This window comes from Poecilia formosa, unplaced genomic scaffold (assembly GCF_000485575.1).
Source record: "Poecilia formosa unplaced genomic scaffold, Poecilia_formosa-5.1.2 Scaffold131, whole genome shotgun sequence".
In the NCBI taxonomy this organism is placed as follows: Eukaryota; Metazoa; Chordata; class Actinopteri; order Cyprinodontiformes; family Poeciliidae; genus Poecilia; species Poecilia formosa.
The window spans coordinates 391,817-411,382 of record NW_006800070.1 but is presented as its reverse complement, the minus strand read 5'-3'; the positions used below and the strand labels follow the sequence as shown (position 1 = coordinate 411,382).

The 19,566-nt window shown below is 38.8% G+C and overlaps 4 protein-coding genes across 8 annotated transcripts in view; all 4 read right to left on the bottom strand.

The window, feature by feature from the left end:
* LOC103144710 (zinc transporter 2-like) overlaps positions 1-654 on the bottom strand; it is a 4,398-nt gene extending 3,744 nt beyond the window's left edge. Inside the window, exons 1-2 of the mRNA XM_007561822.2 lie at positions 424-654; positions 159-334 (exon numbers count right to left, since the gene is read on the bottom strand). Coding sequence (XP_007561884.1) covers positions 159-334; positions 424-488 — 241 coding nt within the window. The 5' untranslated portion in view covers positions 489-654. The remainder of the gene's footprint in view (positions 1-158; positions 335-423) is intronic.
* Positions 655-734: 80 nt separating this feature from the next.
* Positions 735-7,368, bottom strand: dnajc5gb (DnaJ (Hsp40) homolog, subfamily C, member 5 gamma b). 3 transcript variants are annotated; one of them, XM_016676324.1, is made up of 6 exons: positions 7,099-7,368; positions 6,675-6,851; positions 5,203-5,416; positions 4,961-5,111; positions 4,576-4,623; positions 735-2,930 (listed from the first exon to the last, which is right to left on the bottom strand). In XM_016676324.1, exons 2-6 carry the CDS (start codon positions 6,785-6,787, stop codon positions 2,830-2,832), a joined length of 627 nt encoding a protein of 208 aa, XP_016531810.1. In that variant the 5' UTR covers positions 6,788-6,851; positions 7,099-7,368; the 3' UTR covers positions 735-2,829. The 3 variants fall into 3 exon arrangements, with proteins under 3 accessions (XP_016531810.1, XP_007561882.1, XP_007561883.1); XM_007561820.2 differs by having other exon boundaries at positions 6,675-6,804; positions 7,099-7,365; XM_007561821.2 differs by lacking the exon at positions 4,576-4,623 and having other exon boundaries at positions 6,675-6,804; positions 7,099-7,362.
* A 661-nt stretch (positions 7,369-8,029) lies between these two features.
* tp53i3 (tumor protein p53 inducible protein 3) lies at positions 8,030-11,897 on the bottom strand. Of its 2 annotated transcripts, none has more exons than XM_007561818.2 (6): positions 11,669-11,897; positions 10,703-10,876; positions 10,357-10,624; positions 9,360-9,572; positions 8,510-8,706; positions 8,030-8,324 (listed from the first exon to the last, which is right to left on the bottom strand). In XM_007561818.2, exons 2-6 carry the CDS (start codon positions 10,841-10,843, stop codon positions 8,127-8,129), a joined length of 1,017 nt encoding a protein of 338 aa, XP_007561880.1. In that variant the 5' UTR covers positions 10,844-10,876; positions 11,669-11,897; the 3' UTR covers positions 8,030-8,126. The 2 variants fall into 2 exon arrangements, with proteins under 2 accessions (XP_007561880.1, XP_007561879.1); XM_007561817.2 differs by lacking the exon at positions 11,669-11,897 and adding an exon at positions 10,996-11,142.
* A 3,675-nt stretch (positions 11,898-15,572) lies between these two features.
* cenpo (centromere protein O) overlaps positions 15,573-19,566 on the bottom strand; it is an 8,443-nt gene continuing 4,449 nt past the window's right edge. The window contains exons 3-7 of one of the 2 annotated variants that reach the window (XM_007561811.2): positions 19,263-19,413; positions 18,899-19,170; positions 17,105-17,264; positions 16,414-16,534; positions 15,573-16,304 (exon numbers count right to left, since the gene is read on the bottom strand). In XM_007561811.2, the coding sequence (XP_007561873.1) occupies positions 16,425-16,534; positions 17,105-17,264; positions 18,899-19,170; positions 19,263-19,413 (693 nt within the window). In that variant the 3' untranslated portion in view covers positions 15,573-16,304; positions 16,414-16,424. Of the gene's footprint in view, positions 16,535-17,104; positions 17,265-18,898; positions 19,171-19,262; positions 19,414-19,566 lie in introns of both variants that reach the window. The other variant, XM_016676323.1, reaches the window with a different exon arrangement.

Below are 19,566 nucleotides of genomic sequence, written 5' to 3'. Positions count from 1 at the left end.
AAAGCATCTTATCGTTTTTATTTCAGCTCAAACCTGGTATTTCCCCCTATTTTTAAAACACGAGAAGATCCTAGAGATAAATTCAGCGTGTTCTTTCAACAGAATTCATAGAAAAAAAAAACTAAACAAAGAGTCACAGGAAATTACTTGCATCTCACCGATCGCCTCTCCGGTCATAAAAACGAGGCTGACGGCGCAGGCGACGAGGAGCTTCCTTCTGGCCACACGTCTCGTCTTATTTTCAGACTTTAACACGTCGCTCAACTCCTGCTCCACGCTGCAGGCATCTTCACTGAGCTCCAAATCTGAATCCCTAATCCCTGTAGGACTCGACCTGCCAGGTAACACAACATTTCAGATATTTCAGTCGACACCAGAGAAGCAAACCGTGCTGAAAAGTTGAGACGAGACGGTTACAGGCACCTTGTGAGAGGCTCCAGGTAAGTCTCAACGAGGAGCTGTGTTTCCGAGTCAGACGGCGAGTCCATACTTTCAGGTGTTTTTGCCTTAGAGGTGGAAATACAGCTTGAAAACCTGCCACCTGTTCTAACACGCGTTATCTGGCAAGGGTGGAGCGCCACAGGAGCCAATGGTGATGTGAAATAAACAAAAAAAAAAAAAAAAAAAAAAAAAACACACACACAAATATTTCCATGATGGACAAAAAATTTATTTCATCATACATTTATGTTGCTTTAATTTTAGAAAAAACGCTAAAAAGTAGAAAAATATTTGGAATGTTGAGGGGAAAAAATTCATTTAATATTCTAATAAAAATTAAACGACAGGATATATAAGAATATATTCAGGCACTTCAGAGTCATTTCCAGGAGTTATACAGACTTTTTCATAATTTCATTCAGGCAAGTAGAAGAAGTAGAAGAAAGAGAGTACAGACCACTGGCAAATCCAGATATGAGGCAAAAAATAATTATAAATATAAAAATACAATATGAATGAAAAAAAAAACCTACAATCAAAAATACAGCTCTGAATTCACAGAATAATTTACCATATACGCCTAAAACAAAAACCAAAAACGTTTTGATCCCATCACCAGATTCAAGACAGAGAAGATTTATGGTTTAAACAAACCAAAAACAAAACAGAGTGTAAGGATCGACGTGCAGATATTTTGTAAAAATGGTAATAACATATTCACCTGACTAAGTTTGGACACGACATTCCTGTTGTGGTGATGGCTCATTTCAAAACGGCGCTGCTACATTAAATTACCTTCAACACCTCCACAAACCTCTTGGTTGAGTTTGTATTATAAAGTCACATTTTCAATAAAGCAGTACGCTTTTGGTTGCATGATTAACTACAGCTTATCCAACTGTCCGATAATAAATTGTGCAGATTACTTTAGAGAATTAGAAGTAGCCACGAGGCCGTTTCCTTTAAAATACTAAAGGAAAGTGTGCCTCTGGCTCCCCCTGCAGGCCAGTTTTCGAAGTGTCTCCCTGAGACCAGATGAAAACTTATTGACTGCTTCTCTCCAAATGCTGCGCTCAATGCTACAGCCTTTTAGCGCAAACTACTGTGTTGTTGCTAAATAATGAGGATACACAGAACAGTGACTGATAACAATTTCAAAACCACGAACATTTTTCATCATGTCTTTCTAACAGTCTAATGAGAGAAAGTGCCAGGGTGAGCGCAGAGCAGCCCAACCTCTCCACCCAGCTGGTGCTGCACCCTGGTGGTCAGGAGGCTAAAGGACAACTCCAGCAATTTAATCGTTTATCTTCAAAAAAAAAAAAAAGAAGAATTTGGATGTTTGGGAACATTTCTGGTCACAAAAACAGACAAAAGCAAGCTATGAGTAGCATGTATGATTGCTCGTTGGCAGGATGAGCTGGCAGCGTGGCTGGCTGTCAAAAATGGATGTTTCCCTGTAACCAGCCCTTAAATTTTAGGCGCTTATTGTCAATTTTTACTCAAGACTACACATCAAAATGAAAATAAATACATATTATCGATACCTCTTTATTCCAGTGAAACTGTAGTATTTCCACTCAAGGTCATCAAACCGTGATAATCTGAAAGGGGCCCATGAGTAACACCGATGACCACGCCAAGCCACAGCTGGGCAGAATAAATAATGTAAATGCCTTTTTAAGCCGGCTAATTAAAGCTTACCTAATAAAAAGGTAGAAGTAGCTAGCTGCGGCCGTTCTGGCTTTATGTGTAAATTATAAATTATATAAAATATATAATATGAAATAATCAGATTGAGTGAAGAAAGAAAGAAAAAAGCTTAAAAACCATCCAACTCTCACATGAAGTTGATTAGAAAAGACGTTTGAAGTACAGGATAAACCAGCATCACCCAACAGAGAAACACCGGATGTGTCAACCCAAAAGTCATCAGGTCATTTATTCCTACATAAATATTTACAGGAAGACAAGTGGTTGGCCTCAAATAGTATGAATAATCTGAATTAGCCTGTTAAATATATGTATATCTATGTAAAAAATAAAACAGTCCACATGTAGGAATCCTGAGGGGAGACGTTTTCAGACCACTATGGCAACTTTTACACTAACTTGTGAGTTTAAAGTGCACAAGCAAAAAAAAAAACAATACAAAAAAAAAAGTTTTTTGAGAGATCAGTGGTTTTGATCTGCAAGGCTTTGTCATAAAAAAAAAACCACATGGTAATACCGTTATGAAGCATGATTCATGTAAACAGAAAGGCCCAATACGTTTCCTGTGCGTTGGTTTGAACACCAGCAGCTGGTGAGACCTCAAGTTCACACAAAGTCCCAAAATAAAATAATAAAGTGAAGCTCGTCTTCTTAAAGACTCACTCATCCGTGGATTTATTCACTCATTCCATCCTCGCCAGGTCCATGTCGGGCCTCTGCGGGGCTCGAGGTGCCGTTGGATGCCTGAGGCTGAATTACGATCGGTGCGTTCTCACCTGCAAAATGACACAAAGGAACAAACTGTTTCTGCAGGTCGGAGTGCTGAATGCCACAGACGGGATTTTATGCCAGGGAAAATTAAGTTTGAAGCTTTGTGATTGGAAGCTTGGAAGTTGCATGCACATATGCACAGAATGATTTCAGTAACGGCAAGATTTCCTTAATTAAAAAGCATCTTTGATGGATGACCCTATAAAGCCAGCCATGCCGCACTCATCTGATGAGGAGGGAATGTTCCTTCTTTAATGACTGGGCGTATTAAATGAAAACAAATTACCATATTGAAACTATGCAGGCTTAACTGAGGCCTGCCAAAATCAGATCTACGCTCTCCGTTCCCACAAACAGAATAAAAAAGAAAAATGGAGATGCATGAAGCTCAGTTTTCTGATTACCAGTCATTATGAGGGAACTGTGCAGCACACGCACATTTTCTGTCAGTTGAAAACACTTTTTCTTCTTTTTTTTATTGTATGCAATACAGCAATTTTGAGAGAAGCTGAATTTTGGGTTTTCATTAGCTATAAAATTAACTAAAATCAGCAGAAATTAAAACTTCTAATAAATGTTTGTGTGGAAAAAATGCAAATACAGAATGAAGCTGGATAAGTCGAGTTTGGTGAATTCCAGTTTCTTGCTGCCACATGTTGATGCGCCTCTAAGCAAGTCACTTAACCGCAAGTTACCTTCCAGTTTCCATACATAATACAATGGAAATGAAACATAAAGCAAATAACACCAAGATACCAAAGTATAACACAACACAGCTGAGGCCAGAGCGCAAGCAGCAGGAGCGTCGAACTTGTCGAACTTTGACCTTTAAAGAACAGGAGGAAGACCATCTGTAGCGTTTATTGCCATAATAATGACCAAAAAAACCATCAAAATAACAATAACGTTGAAAAGTCTTAATCATCTTTCTGGGAACACATTCCCCACTGCGCTTGATCCGTTTCTCTGTTTCTCCCTGATAAAAACTTCACAAGTTTACCCTCATCATCCGTTTCCGCATAATAAATCGGATATGAATCGGTTCATCTTTGTGATTCTTTTCATTTACAGATTAAACATCAGCCGATTCTTCCTTCGGATGCATTTTATCTTGATCAGCGAAAAAACAAACAAACAAAATAATGGCAGCTCATCAAGACGATTTCCCGATCAGTCGCTCGTTATCTGACATGGAAGCAGCACAAACCGGCCGAACTGATCCGCAGCGTCATATTTACCTGGTGATATTCAACCAGCGCCGTGATGCCCTTTGCTTTATGGTGGACCATAAACAAACAAAAAAGGAACCTATCGGCTTTGACTAACGACATTCACAAAGCTCTGAAAAAGTATTGAAACACCTTGGAAGGTTTTCATACAACCGACCAACACAAAGTAGTTCAGACCTTTTTACTCTGATGCTAAACGTCACAATACGTCTGCTGGTCGGCAATAACATTTACCTGACAATACGGAGTAAAAATACTATTGCAGGGAATGTAATTTGTGCTCTTCTTCTACTGTTTTCTTTCTATGAAAGCATTGTGATGCATACAGCATAAAATCAGCATGAAAACAGCTCAGCCGGTTGAATCAAGCAGCAGGGAGCCGATTGGAGATCAAGGTTACCTGAGGAGGAACAACAGTTACCTGAGGTCTGAGAGGAGCTGGGCTGAATAACTATTACATGGCCTGGTGCTGGAAAACACAATTTAGCATTACAAAAACATTTTAAAAAAATACACAAAGTGTCCAAATTGAAAAACAAATCCTGCATTGAATGAGAAAAAAATTGTTTTTTCTTGCTAATGTTTGACGATTTAACAATGCAAACCCAAACAAATGCTCATTGTTAAACATTTATATTTCATGATTTAATATTGTACAGTAGCATTACAATCAAACCATAAAACTCCATTCATTTAAAATGTCCAAAGTTAAAAGTTAAAATGTCCAAAGTTAAAAGTGGCACGTTTTCATCCTTCACAGCGCAACGTGAATCAAATCCCCAGAAACAAACCCGGCAGTTCCTCACCTTCTTCCTGCTCTCTGAGCTCCGCCTCCAGGTCTTCCGGGTCGATGATGGGATGCTCTTCCTCCTCTCCGCTTTTGCACTTCCCGCAGCAGAAGCAGCAGCAGCAGAAACAGCAGCAGCAGGTGAAGATAGTGCAGCAGCAAAACAGCGCCTGGAAGACATGAACGTTAGTCGTACTCAAACCAACTAAACGTCACCGCTCCGTAAATCCTCTCGTTTGTTCCTTTGCAGCCAAGCCTCACCTTGAACCAGCACTTTGACATGAGGAAATAATATTTGACACCGTCTTCACCAAACTGCTCGGCCACGGAGAGGCCCATGGAGCCATATTCGTCGTAGATTTTGCGCTTGTTCTCGTCGTTGAGGATGGCGTTGGCGTTGTTGATCTCCTTGAACTTCTCAGCAGCAGCTGGGTTGTCCGGGTTCTTGTCAGGGTGATACTTCAATGCCAATTTCCTGAAGGAACATTATGATTATGATTTACGTAGCGTTAAACAGAAATTAGCTTGGATCAGCACAACTGAATTGCAGCCATAAAAGTTACCACTGGCAGCACAAGCAGCAGCTAACTTATCAAACGGTTCTAACAAGAAGGATTAAGGCGACTGAAATTAATGAAGGATGGCCGGTGGAGTTACAAAGCAGAAAAACAATCCAGGTTGTGCATTAACCAGCTGCCAATCATTCACCAAACGGTTGCTAAGAATAGATTAATTATTTTTTTTTAATTTCTGCAGCAAGTCTTAGCAGCTTTAGCAGCATGATCTAAAAAAAAGAAAGAAAGAAAGTGCACTGTTAAACTTAATGTTAAGATCTTAAACATATGTTAGTGGGGTTTTTCTCAGATTTGTGGGTAAAATGTCACCACTGTTAGTGAATTTACGTCTGTGAATCAATTTAGTCCCTTTCATATCTATTTGTGGTCCATTCTTTGCTTCCTACTTCCTTTTTACACACATGAACAAATAATTTTGTTCTCCATCTACTGTGTGTCACTTTCTTTGTCTTTTTTCAGTCAAATATTTTCTTTTATTCTAAAAGATGAATGCTACATTTTATCTTTTAATGACACACAGGCTTCGTATTCAAGACGACCTGTATTAAAGATTAAAGTGATATAGCTCAAATCTTACTTTTAATCTCATTTTATGATAAATATATATTTTTACAGCCCATTGGAACAAATGACTCCAATGAAATATGAGGAATTATGATCACAGATCAAACCAAAATGACTGAGTAATATCCTGCAGGTAGATATTATTTACTGAAGCCATAGAACCACATTTTTCTAAAAAAAAAAAAACTGTAATATTGTGGAAAAGTTTGACAAATATTAAACTTTTCATGAAGTGAAACTTTGAATATACTTCTAAAAAGCCTGAAATTTCAGATTTAAATGATCTTATTAGGATTATCACAATACGAACAACAAAACTTGACACTCGATACCATTCCTAATATCGCGTTGCAACATTTTTTGAAGGCACAGTGTGCTTTCTTAATTAGAATTACAATATTAGAACATTTTAATGTCTTCAATTATTCTCATGTCAATGAATCATGGCAATCTGCCAATGCCAGCGATTAATATATGTGACTTGTAAGTGAATCAGTTACTTGTATATCAAATTGTAAATTACTAAGCACCCTATTAGCCACATCAACTGCGGGCAATTTTTAAACATTAATAACTAGCGAATAATAAACTTACCTATAAGCCCTTTTTATCTCGTCGGGGGTCGCTCCTTTCTCCAAACCCAGGACCACGTACAAGCTTTCTCCGGCCCTGGACATTTTTCTCTGAGGCATGTTTGGGTCCTCCATGGTTTAATAAACGCTGGCTGTGACAGGAAAGCCAACAAATACGACATTTACCAACAAACACGAGCTGTAATTTCAAACCACCGGTGAGGAAGTCAGTAAACAGAAACTATGTTGCAATAAACGGTGAGGCAGTCCTCTGAATCCTGTCAGCACCTTTGTACACGATAACTGCGGTTTAACAAGTTCGGAGAACTCTGTTCTGACTCAAGTACTTTAAAGGTTCGTGTCATTTCATGCTAAACCATGCGAGCTTCAACTCAGCCCGACAACATTACCGGTAAATGTCACAGGACGAACAAAATGAAACCTACCGACGGTGGAGAGATTAATGTCCAAGACGTCTGTCGAAACATAGAGTCCGACAAAAACTCCGTCTAAAACTTTACGGCAGCGAGAAACTAGTTAGCAACTTTCTGACTGAACTTCCGAAAGGGCCCGGAAGATTTGAGACAGAAATGAACTCTGGGTAAAAAGAAAAAGAAAAAAAAGGGGGAAAACAGAGTCATAAAAAGAGAGAGGGAGGTTCCTGCTCGAAACACCCAGTGCGAAATACGCTGTCACACTCTGGCTCGGTCTCAAACAGCTGTAAACCTGTAATCTAGATCGTACCTGGTTTAATCAAGAGGCGATTATATTTGGTATGTGAAATACAGCGACAGCACAACTCATAAATGAGAACATGCCAATCACACATGGCATGTTTTATTCTTTAGTTGATGAAAATTAATGACAGTTCATAATTTAAACAAAAGGACAATAATATATTCAAGTTGAGCCACGTTGTAAATACAGTGTTGCTTATCTAAGTTAGTACATTTATAGTAGGAAACTTATTACTTACTAGCTGTTTGTTGCCAACTCATTTGTCGCGTTATGCACCTCCATCTTTTTTTGATATGGCATTTATCTTTTGTTAAGGTTACCAGAGACAAAGCTTGCTGTTTATAAAGTCAAATTGAATTGAAAGTAAAATGGCTCACTTCCAAAGTGTTTCCTGTGCTTATTATTGCACTCAACGAATTACTAATTATTAAATTTTTCTTTTTTTTTTAAACATTTTATAAAACATGAATATGGTTTTAAAATTGGATGTGCAAAGGCACAGATATAGTCTGTTTTTGTTCTTTGCTTTTTTTGTTGTAGTTTTTAGACTGTATAACTTTTCATAGACTTCAGCAAACCAATATTAAGCATTAAGTGTCAGATAATCCTCCTTTGCAGAATAAATGACACAGCAGAAAACCACATTTAGACCATTTTATTATTTATTGAACCATATCTTAGTACTGTATAATTCATTAACTCTGGCCAAATTAAACACTTCACAGCTGTGTTTCAATCAAGGCGTCTCCTCACTTTGTGGAGTCACAGTAACAATAATTTTCCCCATGTTTCTGTTTGCTTCCATGTGTCTGTGAGCCTCTGCGATGTCCTCCAGCTTATATGTGCTGTCGATCACTGGCCTCAAGGTGGCAGGCTGCTCTGAGAAACATGGCAACGCCCTGTCCACAAAAGCTCTAACCAGGTCTGCCTTGTACTGTGGAGGAAACATACGCATAAATTAGTGATTTACCCAGGAAGTGTTTCAAGTGCAACACAAAAATTTGTAAATTTCAGAACACCGGACACCAGGAAGAGACAGGAAGAGCAAAACTTCCACCCTTGCGCAACAGATGTGGTTGCAGTGCAAGGAATGAAAAGAGCAGCCGAGACGTTTCTCACCTGAAGGCTGCGAGAGCGGAGGAGGCTGCAGAGCAAGCGGCCTCGCTTGGACAGCATCTTGCCCAGCAGGTCTCCCTCCACTGCCCTGCCTCCCATGGTGCCGTACAGAACCCATCTGCCGTCCACCGCCAGGGAGCTCACGTTCTTCTCCCAGTTACTCCCACCGATGCAGTCGAGGATCACATCTGCTCCTTTTCCTGATTACCACACAAGACACTACAGTAATAGGGAAGGAAGTTATCGTTTAATGAGTTAATCTAATGCTGACTGATCTTATCGATTGACTGATGATTAATTGATAAGCGAATTAGGGCGGCCATTGTAGACAGAAAAAAAGGAGCAAATTTCTGCAAAAAAAAAATCTGAAATTCTGAGATGAATCTCAAATTTTCTAGAAATGTTTGACTTTAAAATGTTGAATATCTTCAACTTTTTTGGTGGAAATTTACTCCTATGAATACATTGTACATCTTTGCCTTCGTAGCAATAGAAAATCAAACCTTTTTGAATAAGAAGTTGGCGCTGCTCCGTCATGCCGCTCGCCTGAATGAGCGTTAATAAGCTGATAAATTATTGAGAATTTATATTTCAATAAACAGAACCGCACAAAGTGCATTTTACATCCCACTCCAGACTCTGTTTGGACCACTTCCCATTTCTGGTATGGCCCTGCCATCTTTGTTTCTATATCAACTGACTCCGCTTAAGGATGACCAGCAGCCAAATCTTCTAAGTGGCGGCCAAACTACAACACCAAAAGACAGTCGAAGAGGACGTTATTAGCTAATCGATTGGAACTAATTTTAATCAAATAAAACTTTAAGAGCCGTTTGCAGAGTGTCACGTTTACCTCCTGTGAAGTCATGGACTCCCTGAACAAAGCTCTCCTCCTTGTAGTTGTATCCAGCCGCTGCGCCCAGCTTCTCAGCCAGCTGCAGCTTCTCTCGGCTCCCCGCTGTGACGACGGGCACAGCACCGAACAGACGGGCCAGCTGGACGGCAGCCGTTCCCACACCTCTGGCTCCGGCGTGAACTAGCACCACTTCACCCTGCTTCACCTGTGCTGCGGTGGAAAACAAAAGATGGGACGGACGGAAATGAAAAATAATGGGTTTTTTTTAGTACAATAGCTCATTCAAAAGGTGTGGAGTTACAAGCTGGGTAAATAAACTCCAAGAACACAAAATCTTACAGAGTATTTTTGGTCTAGTTTCAAGTGCAAATCTTTTAGTACATAATATTATTTCACATAAAACAAAGTGAAACAATCACTTAGACTGTTAAAAATGAAACAGTCTAGTTTTTTAAATAAAAACTAGTATTTTTTTCCATCAATATTAAGGATTTATTGACTAAAAATAATCTCCTAAATCTCACAAAAAAAGCTATTTGTACGATATTTGCTCTAGAAACTAGACCAAAGTGACTTGATGAGATTTTGTGTTTTTGCAGAGTATTTACAGTATTTCGTAAAGCCACCCACACTCTTAGAAGCTTTTCTCATTTTGTGACGTTAAACCCTCAAACTTAGCTGTATTTTCTCATGATTTTATGTGCGAGACCAACTCAACGTAGTGGACGATTCAAAGTTATGCACTTCCAGCAGAACAACCACAAAGCCAGAGCTCTTTATTGGTTTTGACCCAAAAGAATGAGTTAGAAAAGTCTAGTTAAAGTCCTGACCACTTAAGTACCACTTTGTGTTGGTCTTTCACATTGAGGTGGTTTAAAAGTTCAACAATTGAAGCACGAATAATTTTTGTAAGGTGCTGTGCTTCATCCTACGTCAGTCCATGTTATCTAATCATAACCAAACATTTCAGCATATTGCCGTCATTATCATGCACCTATGAAAACCAGCAGCTGAAAAGCGGTGAGCCACGCCTCCGGGATGGCAGCGGCCTGGCAGAACGTGAGGTTGTTGGGCACCGGTATTAAAAGCTCCTCAGGAACAGAAACGTATTCAGCATATCCTCCTCCAGCCAGCAGAGCCATCACCCTGTCGTCTGGTTTCCAGTTCCCCTTCAGGCCTTGACCCAGACCGTCCACCGTTCCAGCGACCTCCAGACCGATTATGTCGCTCTCACCCGCAGGAGGAGGATACAAACCTCTTCTCTGCAGAAGGAAACCATGATAAGTTTCTAAAATCTCCTTCAATCCAAACCACAGATTCCTGCTCTAATTTGGCTAAACCTGCAACAAGTCGGCCCTGTTGAGGGCAGCTGCGTGGACTTTAATTAGGACCTCTCCGTCTTTGGGTATAGGTCTGGGGATGGAGCGCAGCACCAGGTTCTCTGGTCCTCCAGGGACGTCAACACAAACTGCCCGCATCATCTTTGCAAAGCTCGAGCAACTCTTAACCCAGCTCTACAAAATACAGCAAACAAGCAATTCAGTTAGACGTGATAGTTAGGCTTTAATTTTTACACAGATCCTGCATCTATACATATTTGCATAATAATTATTACAGATTTTCATCCACTTACTGCGTTGTAGGTTTTTCTTAGCATAAAAATCCCAGTTTGAAGGATGTGAGGCATTTTATAATCTCAGGGTTCGCTAACGTAATGTGATAAAAGTAATAATAAAGTGTTGAAAAAAATGAAGAGATGAAATGAACATTAAAAATGAAACGCAGTCAAATTATATAAAAAAAGTAAACAGAAGTTTGATTTAAAAGAGAAACGTGATCAACTAAAAGTTAAAATTTAAACGGCAGCCGCTTTCAGCAGTCTGATGAATAAAAGCGTATGCGTGTGTATTTTTCGGACGCTTCTGCTTTCCGTACCGTATAGTAAGCAGTAGGCATGGCCAAGACAGCGAATAACAAAACTATAAAGCAGAAGAAAGAAACGAGAACGATATGAACAAAAGATAGAAATGCAGAAGAGAAACAAAAAAAACCCTGTAGTAATTTAGTTTTGAAATGACACGGTTGCTACAGGTTAGTACGCAGTGCGCATGCGCTGAAATATCTACGCTTTCTTTCAAGTGTTTTTGGTTAAAGCAAAGTAGCTGACAACTCTGGTTTAGTAACTGATGTCACTGATGCGATGTGAGAGGCGAAACGTACATATAATTCCGACATAATCCATGCAAATCAACCAGAAGCAGATTATTTCTGTGTTGAGGCAAAGAACAGCTGAATAATGAACTCACCAAGCAGCGATGGAAATAGTTAATCCGCTCTGAAGAGACTCTTTTGGGAAGTTTTGTAGCGCCAAGTTTGAGCTGGAGTCCAGTTCGGCGCAGGAAGGACCACCCTCCTCCAGAGGGCGGCAGGGTAACTAACCTGCCCACATAGGCGTTAAAGGAACATTTCAACAAAATGTAGCTTTCTATCTTGAATAGGTGGTCCGTACATATTATAGGAAGGATATTCGGGGGGGTGAAAACAATCTAATAGGTAATCCTACTGTCTGGTTTCTAAAGGTAAAGATGAAAAAACTTGAAGAGTTATATAAAAATGTTAATTTTAACTAGCAAAACACAAACTTTGCCATATTTTCAATGATATTTCTTAGTCATTCGTAAGTTTTTCACATTTTGTCCCATAAAAACAACAAACTTCTCTGTACTTTATTTTGATTAGTGAATTATCATGTTAGATATTATGGTGAGGTAAGGATCCTTCCAACCTCAAAGACTTGGAGCTCATCTCTAAAGATAATTTATCAAAATCCCAGTGTTAAAATGCAAAAGGCTTGTCAGTGATAATAAATAGGGTTGATGACAATTGTTATATTGATTATTGACAAGCGTACAAAGAAATAACTTAATCCTATGTTCAATAAAATGTAACTAAAAGCATTTTTTTAAAGTGACACTTCTTTCACATTAACTGATCTTCATTTGAGAACTTCCAACATAATTTTTTTTAAATCAGAAGCAAACTTTTGTTGTTGAACAAAATTATACTTAATCTAAGTCTTCCAGTGCTGTGAAAATGTTTGCACTTCACTGTTTATTAGGTGAATTATACATTGCTAACTTCATCTAACAGAAGATTAATAGCTGAGAGGTTGAGTAAAGACTAGCTTTATTGGTTTTTCTGGCAGCTGAAATCCCCTCTGTTGCCGAGAAACATCTAAAAGAAAGATGACATCACACCCTCCTCATGACTTCATAAATGCATGGAACATCTGTTTATGACATCACAGCTATTGGATGTATCTCCCAGAATTTCAGAGTTACATGTCATTCTGTCTGATTCAGAGCAAGTTTCACTTCCTTGATCCCAAAATACGTCTAAGTATTTGGGAAGAGTTGAGACGACTGTTTGAATTATCGGGACATAATATGAACGCTGAAAACATGGTAAAGCAACGTAGCTACAGTCTGAGCAAAGACTGGAAAATGAGAGGAAGCAACCCCAGTGATTTGTGGGCGCGGCGTAAAAACTTCAGGTATGACGTCCTCGCTCGATACAGAGGAATCACAAAGTTGATCACAGAGGAGGAAAGTCAGCTGTTTGAAATGGCTGACATTGTTTCAAGTCAACTAAATATGGCTGCGATATTAAAGCAGTTCAACAAGATTGCAAGCGTCAGAATCCGGCACAGAAACCCTGCTGCCATCCCCAGCAAGGATTCGTCTGGTTTGTGGGCTTTGCGTAAAAAATGCAGGGATGAACTACTTGCACGTTTTAGGAAGGTTCCCAAATCAGTGATGGAAGACGAATCCATGGACTGCACTGAGGATACGCTAGCGGACAGAAAACTGGTAAGTTTGCAGTCTCAGAAAAATCAAGGTGGGACTCCCGACATGGATTCTTCCGACTTGTCGAAAAGACAGGAACCACATTGGTTCAGAATGGCTGCTTCAAAGCAGCAGAATTATGGAAGCAACTCTACGAAAACTTCCAACACCGGCGTCAGTGGTTGGCATCAAACAAATGAGGGGGTGAATAGCGGAAAGAGTTTCCCCGAGGTACAAACTCAGAGAAAGAATCCTGGGAAGAATAGGGTCACTGCTCCGCTCCATTCAAAGGACGAAACACCCAACTTCAGACAACAAACTACAAACTTTTGCCAACACAATCCTGGTAACGCCTTTGCAAATGGCCACAATAACCACTACAAAACACCGCCGTTGAACCAAAGACGGTTTCCACAGCAGGAACAGAGAGGAAATTATCACTTGAGGAACCAGACAAGGTCCAGAGGAAATATGTTGCAGTCAAGAGACCAAGGCTGGACCAACAGAAACAGGTTCAACAGCTTTCAAGGTCCACAAAGGTTTGGAGGACAAAGTGTAAACAGGACTGTCCAAAATTTTAGGACATCAGAAGTCGAAAGAAGAAATTTTTCAGCTCAGTCTAACAACAGAAATGGCATCAACAGGTTCTTTGAGTTCCAAAGACTCAGGGCACAGCAAGAAAATTGGAAAAATCAAAACTGTGGAAGGTATTATTGAGCTCTGCTCAATAATCAATTCAGATTAAACAATCTGAATTGTTTAATTCAGATTAAAAAACTGAATTAAACAAAAAGAAAACAAACAAACAAACAAACAACCGAAGCACAGATGTAAATGTTTTTCTTTTCCTGCAATTTTATGTTTTACTTGAAAAACCAAACAAAAAATATATAAAAACGACAAGAAAAAAAGCTAAAAATCCAAGCTCAAATGTTTTACTGTCACTTTCTGTCCTTTATCTTAAAAAACTAAAACAAAACAAAAAAGCTGAACTGGTACAAAAAACATTTCTTTTTCTTTGTTAATTTTTCTTTGTAAAACAAAAACTGCTAAAAAAAAATAAGAGTTTGTAAGAGTAACAGTAACACAAATTATTTGTTCACATAGTTATGTGCACTCACATCAGTCTCACTACACACTCAGAGTGGAAACACAAAAGTAACATTTTTAAGCAAAACTACAGAAAAGCTACCAGTGCTGTGGTCTTTAGCAGTTTATGTTTTTGTTTTCTATTTTTTTTCATTTTTACTTCACCTTTGAAACCACTATTTACTTTCAATAAGCATGACAAAAAAAAATAAAATTTACATGTCAAACAAGTCAAAAACATCAAACAAGAATTGTTTGATGTTTTTCAGCAACATCTCACAAAGGCATTTGGACCTATGAAGTCATAGAGGTCAATGATGTCATAAAGGTATATGTATGTGACGTTATAGATGTTTATGATGTCATACAGGCCTATAACATCATAGAAGTTCATGATGCCATATAGACATATGATGTCATAGAGGTATATGACGTCATAGATGTACATGACGTCATATAGACATATAACGTCATAGGTATGTGATGTCATAGAGACATCTGACGTCATATATGTTTATGTTATAGAGGTATGACATCAGAGATTAATTACATCATATACATATTACATCACAAAGGTGTATGACGCCATACCCATTTGTGACGTCACAATGACGTCATAGTTGTATATGACATCATGTGTCTGTGTTGCCATAGAAGTCTATGACTTCATAGACCTCTGTGATTGAGGCCTCAGTCACAGAGGCCTCTGAGGACATTTGTAGCTCATATGCTGGAGTAGCTTTTCTACAGTGACCCTGTGAAGCTTACCCAAATCATTTAAATAATTTTGCTTCAAAGTCTGGTCAAGATTTTCTGTAACCCATTTAATCAGTTATCCCTGTTTCTGGTGGAGCTTTTCCCACTTTACATTTCCTTTCCACTTAACTTTCTATGAATATGTTATTTTATTATTTATTTATTTTTACAATATTCTCATTTTCGGAGACAAAATTTTGGGTGTTCTCTATCTATAAACCAAAATCAAAAAACTACAAGAAGACTTAACATTTTTCACCAAGTGTAATGACTCACTTCAGTCATGTAATGTGATTTTTGTTGATATTTGCTGACATAAGATGCAGGGTATTTGTCACAAAACAGCTTATATACTGCGAGTACAACATTTGTTTTTCAAGTGTTTATCTTTGTCTTCACTTCATCAATAACAGTAGGCACCACATACACAAATAAAATATATAATGTACTATTTATTATTTTCACTTTCAGGAAGTGTTAATATGAATAAATCAAAACATTTCCTTGTGCTATTTTTTTACAATCTGAAATCAAATAAACCTTTCAGACAATCTTTAAGGACAAGGGTTAAGTTGACATAAACAATAAATGAATGGCTCCCCAGTTTTGTTATACACATAATGGAAAATGTTTCATAGATTAGACCAGGTAGAGTAAATCTGTAGAAGAAAACTAATTAAACATTGATACAAATAATTCACTAGTTAAATTAAATACTGAGGAGTGACACTTTATTTATGCTCAATTCATGTGTTAATCTGAAAAAAAAAAAAAAACATTGTGTATTTATTAACTGGATGTGTTCATTTCTTCCCAAACATACAGTGTAATTCTCACCATGTAAACACAAAGAGGTGGACAGCACATGCCCACTGTGAATGGTCTATTGAAAAGCCAAAGTAAATGCAACCACAGCAGCAGATTTGCTTGTTTCATGAAAACTGCACACAATCAAGAAAGAAAACATTTAATTCTTAGCAATAAGGAAAGCAAAACTAGGAAAAATGGAAACTGTTTTCTTCTTTCAGTTCTTGGAGATGATGGAACAATTATGCAGTGGGCTTGTGCTGAAGGGAGAATTGAGATGAAAGTCCTGAACCAGAAGGGGGCGCCACAGCTCCAGCATAAACTAAAAGCGTTGGATAAACAGCACAGCTGCACATGCTGAATGCTTCTACGACAGAAACAATCACAGAGAAGAGATCGTTGATGGTAAAATTCAGATCACGGAGGTCAGCGTGACAGAGAGTTTCTGATGAGGGAAAAACATTGTGACATGCTGAAAGGTTCAAAAAAGTAGATTTTTACAATTTTGAGCAAACTCCTATATTATGTACATCAAACAGTTATATTTTACATACTGGAGAATAAATTAAACAATATCGCTAGCTTTCTTTATGGCCGTTAAAGCTCTGTGCACAGGAACCTCCTTCAGCAGGCTGCAGTTTTTCTTCCAGTTCGGAGAGTCGGGAAGCAGTTTGTCTGAAAAAGCACACATGTATAAAAGACTTTACAGTAAGCTTACAAAATAATTTACTTTAGTCTTAGTAAGAGAATAGAAAAAGTTATGTGTACTATAGTAATAAATCTAAAATATCAGGACATTTTAGATTTTAGATTTAAAAGCATATTACAAACTACTCATTAGGTCTGAACTCTGGGTGTAGCCATGAATTCAAACCTGAATATTCACGGACACATAAAGACAATTACAAAGTCAGTCTTCTATCACCTGAAGAACAGGTCTAGGATTAAAGGACTAATGTTCCAGCAAGATCTTGAGATCTCACTAAAACTACGAAAACAGTTCTTAAGTCCTTCCACTGGCTCCCTGTAGTGCAGAGAATAGGCATGAAATATTTTTGTTAGTTTATAAAAATCACTGAATGACTCAGCACCAAAATACATCAAAGATATGTTGTCATATCATCCATCCAGCCCACTCAGGTCTTCTGGTTCAAGTCCACTCTGCACCCCTCGATAATTACGTCACAACTAAAGGAGATATATTTAACACAATGGGATGTTCATCACAGTGTACAATAACCTTACCTTGGCAGTTCAGATGGACTCGAGTGGGAAGACACCTGGTGTGGTCGGTGTACTCCAACGTGCAGAGCAAGGGCGTCTTGTCCTTGGGCACAGTGAACATCAGCACCAGTATCGAACACAACAGATTGCTTTCCATCACTTCAATGGACTTGTGTTGCTCCTGCAGCACAAGCAAGAGGAAAATATCAGCATATTCATTCAGAACCAGAAGTTCCAGCTCTTCTATTATTGTAACTAAGACTCTTCAATGGGTCTTGAAGGTGTATGCACCACTATAAAACAAACAAACAGGTTTTTGTATGTTAGAAAAGGAAACCATGACAAATCTGTTAGTGGTTAAGATCAAAATACCTACGTGTGAACACTGACAAATAAATAAGTGCTCTATTTGACCAACATTTGGTCAACTTACGGTTGCCAAGCACAAAACTAAGATAGTGTGAACAATTTCTAACAAATGCTAGTTGTGTTCAACATGAAACAATTCCCTGTATTCTTCACGTCTGGGTGAGGAAGCAGGACGGAGGCCTTTTCTGAAATATAAATAATCCAATTCATTCCAATATTAATCTTATTCTGGAATGTAATACATTTATCCTTACTCTACAGGGTTTTATTTTTTATATTCTTCTTAACTTTCAATGTTACCAATTCCCTTTTGGCTTGCTGCTGTTGCGTCTAGTGTCTTTTTAATTAAGTATATTGTTATTCTTTTTGTGTTCATGCAATTTTGTAGCTTTACTTTTATTCCTTTAAGGTGACTTTCACCATCAGCTCAGTGGCTAGATTTCTATTCTATTCTTACAGTCTGATTAGGGCAGACTATAAGACCTTTTCTCATGTGGGCCAAAATCATCAACAATATCAAAATTTTAAAAACTAAGACTTAGAATTGAAAGTTGTAGTTTTGCTCTAATGGCCCCCGATCCTCACTTTGAACACTTTTGGATTAGACTAGAGCAGTGGTTCCCAAACTTTTTCTCCTGGGCCCCCCCCTATGGCTTACAAATAGCTGTCTGGTGTTGAACGATGTGTGTCAGCGAAGGGCGTGGGGGGGATTCTTAGAGACTCCCTGTTATACTCAGCCCCAGCTCCAGAAGAACAAGTGGGAGGGGGTGAGGGGGGATCAACTTTTTGGGGGGCAAAATGAATTGTAGCTGAATATAGACAACAACATCAGTTGTTGTCTATGCTTATTAACAAGCTTAAGGTATTGATATTAGCTAGTTAGTCATCTTTTAGCTAACTTTACCTGCATCCAACAGCTTTACTCAACAGTCTGTTAGTTTGGGGGAAAAACTGTAAAAAGTTCTTTGCGTTTTTGCTGGTTTGCTGCCATGATTCTAACACACCTGCGTAGCTCCGCACAGCAGCAGCAGGTCTCCTTCACTGCCGCACAGGTGAAAACCCAGCGTGAGCGTCGTAGCGCTCATGTTGCGTTTAAAGGCGGCTCGGAAAAACAAGTTACGACATGTTAACAATGGATTAAACAGTTTTAACTGATAAAAGTGACAGAGGACACAGATATGGGAAGTGGGGAAGCCCCTACTGTATGAAATTGACATAATAATAGGGAGTTGGCCATTCTAAGGTAAAAACCCAGCACATACTGCGTTCATGTTTGTTTTTTCTTTTTTTCATCCAGATGGCTTCCCGCGCCCCAAGTGAAACATAGTGGTGGAATGAACTGACTGTTTTCTTGAAGAGGACGTAATTATAAAAACTTTATGCCACAGCTTAAAAGGTGTGCATGCAGCCAAAGTATTCAGTACAATATTATTTTAAATAAATCACCTTCACAAGCTTCAGCTGCTGCCTGCGGCCTGCAAACGCGTTAAGATGCTGGCTGACTGTGGCCAGAAAAGCCCTCACGTCCGTCTGCAAGTCGCTCTGCTCGGCCAGGCTGTTCAGAGGAATGAAAGGTGGGATGTTGTGGCGGCTGATCCTAACTTTTGGCTTCAGGTTGAGCTCCAGTTTGTAGGTGTCCAAATATGCACCCTCGTACTCGGTCGCCAGAGAGAAGCACATGCCTTTCCCTCCGTTTGTTGTGATGGCGTCATACCCACCTGGCGACATTAGCAAATAAAGTCAGTGAATAAATAACAATGATTAAGTAGCAAAAAATAATAAAAAATTTAAATTCACATGTTCTAATTACCAATGAGGTTATGAGCATGAAGAAGATCCGTCAGCTCAGAGTGTCTGGCCATCAGATGGAACAACTCTGAGCTCTCTGAGTCTACATCCATTTCCTCGTCTTCTCCATCTTCTCGCCGTTTGTCTACAGGTGCTCTCAGTTTCTGGAGCTTCTGTAAGAAGGGGAAGCAAACATAGACAAAACATTATTTACTCAAGGATACTGTGGCTTAAATCTGAGGTCAGGATTTGGGGGAGTTGAGACTTGTGATTTTTGCTTTGAGTCTCACTGAAAAAGTATTATAATTTTCCATCTCTAAAAAAAA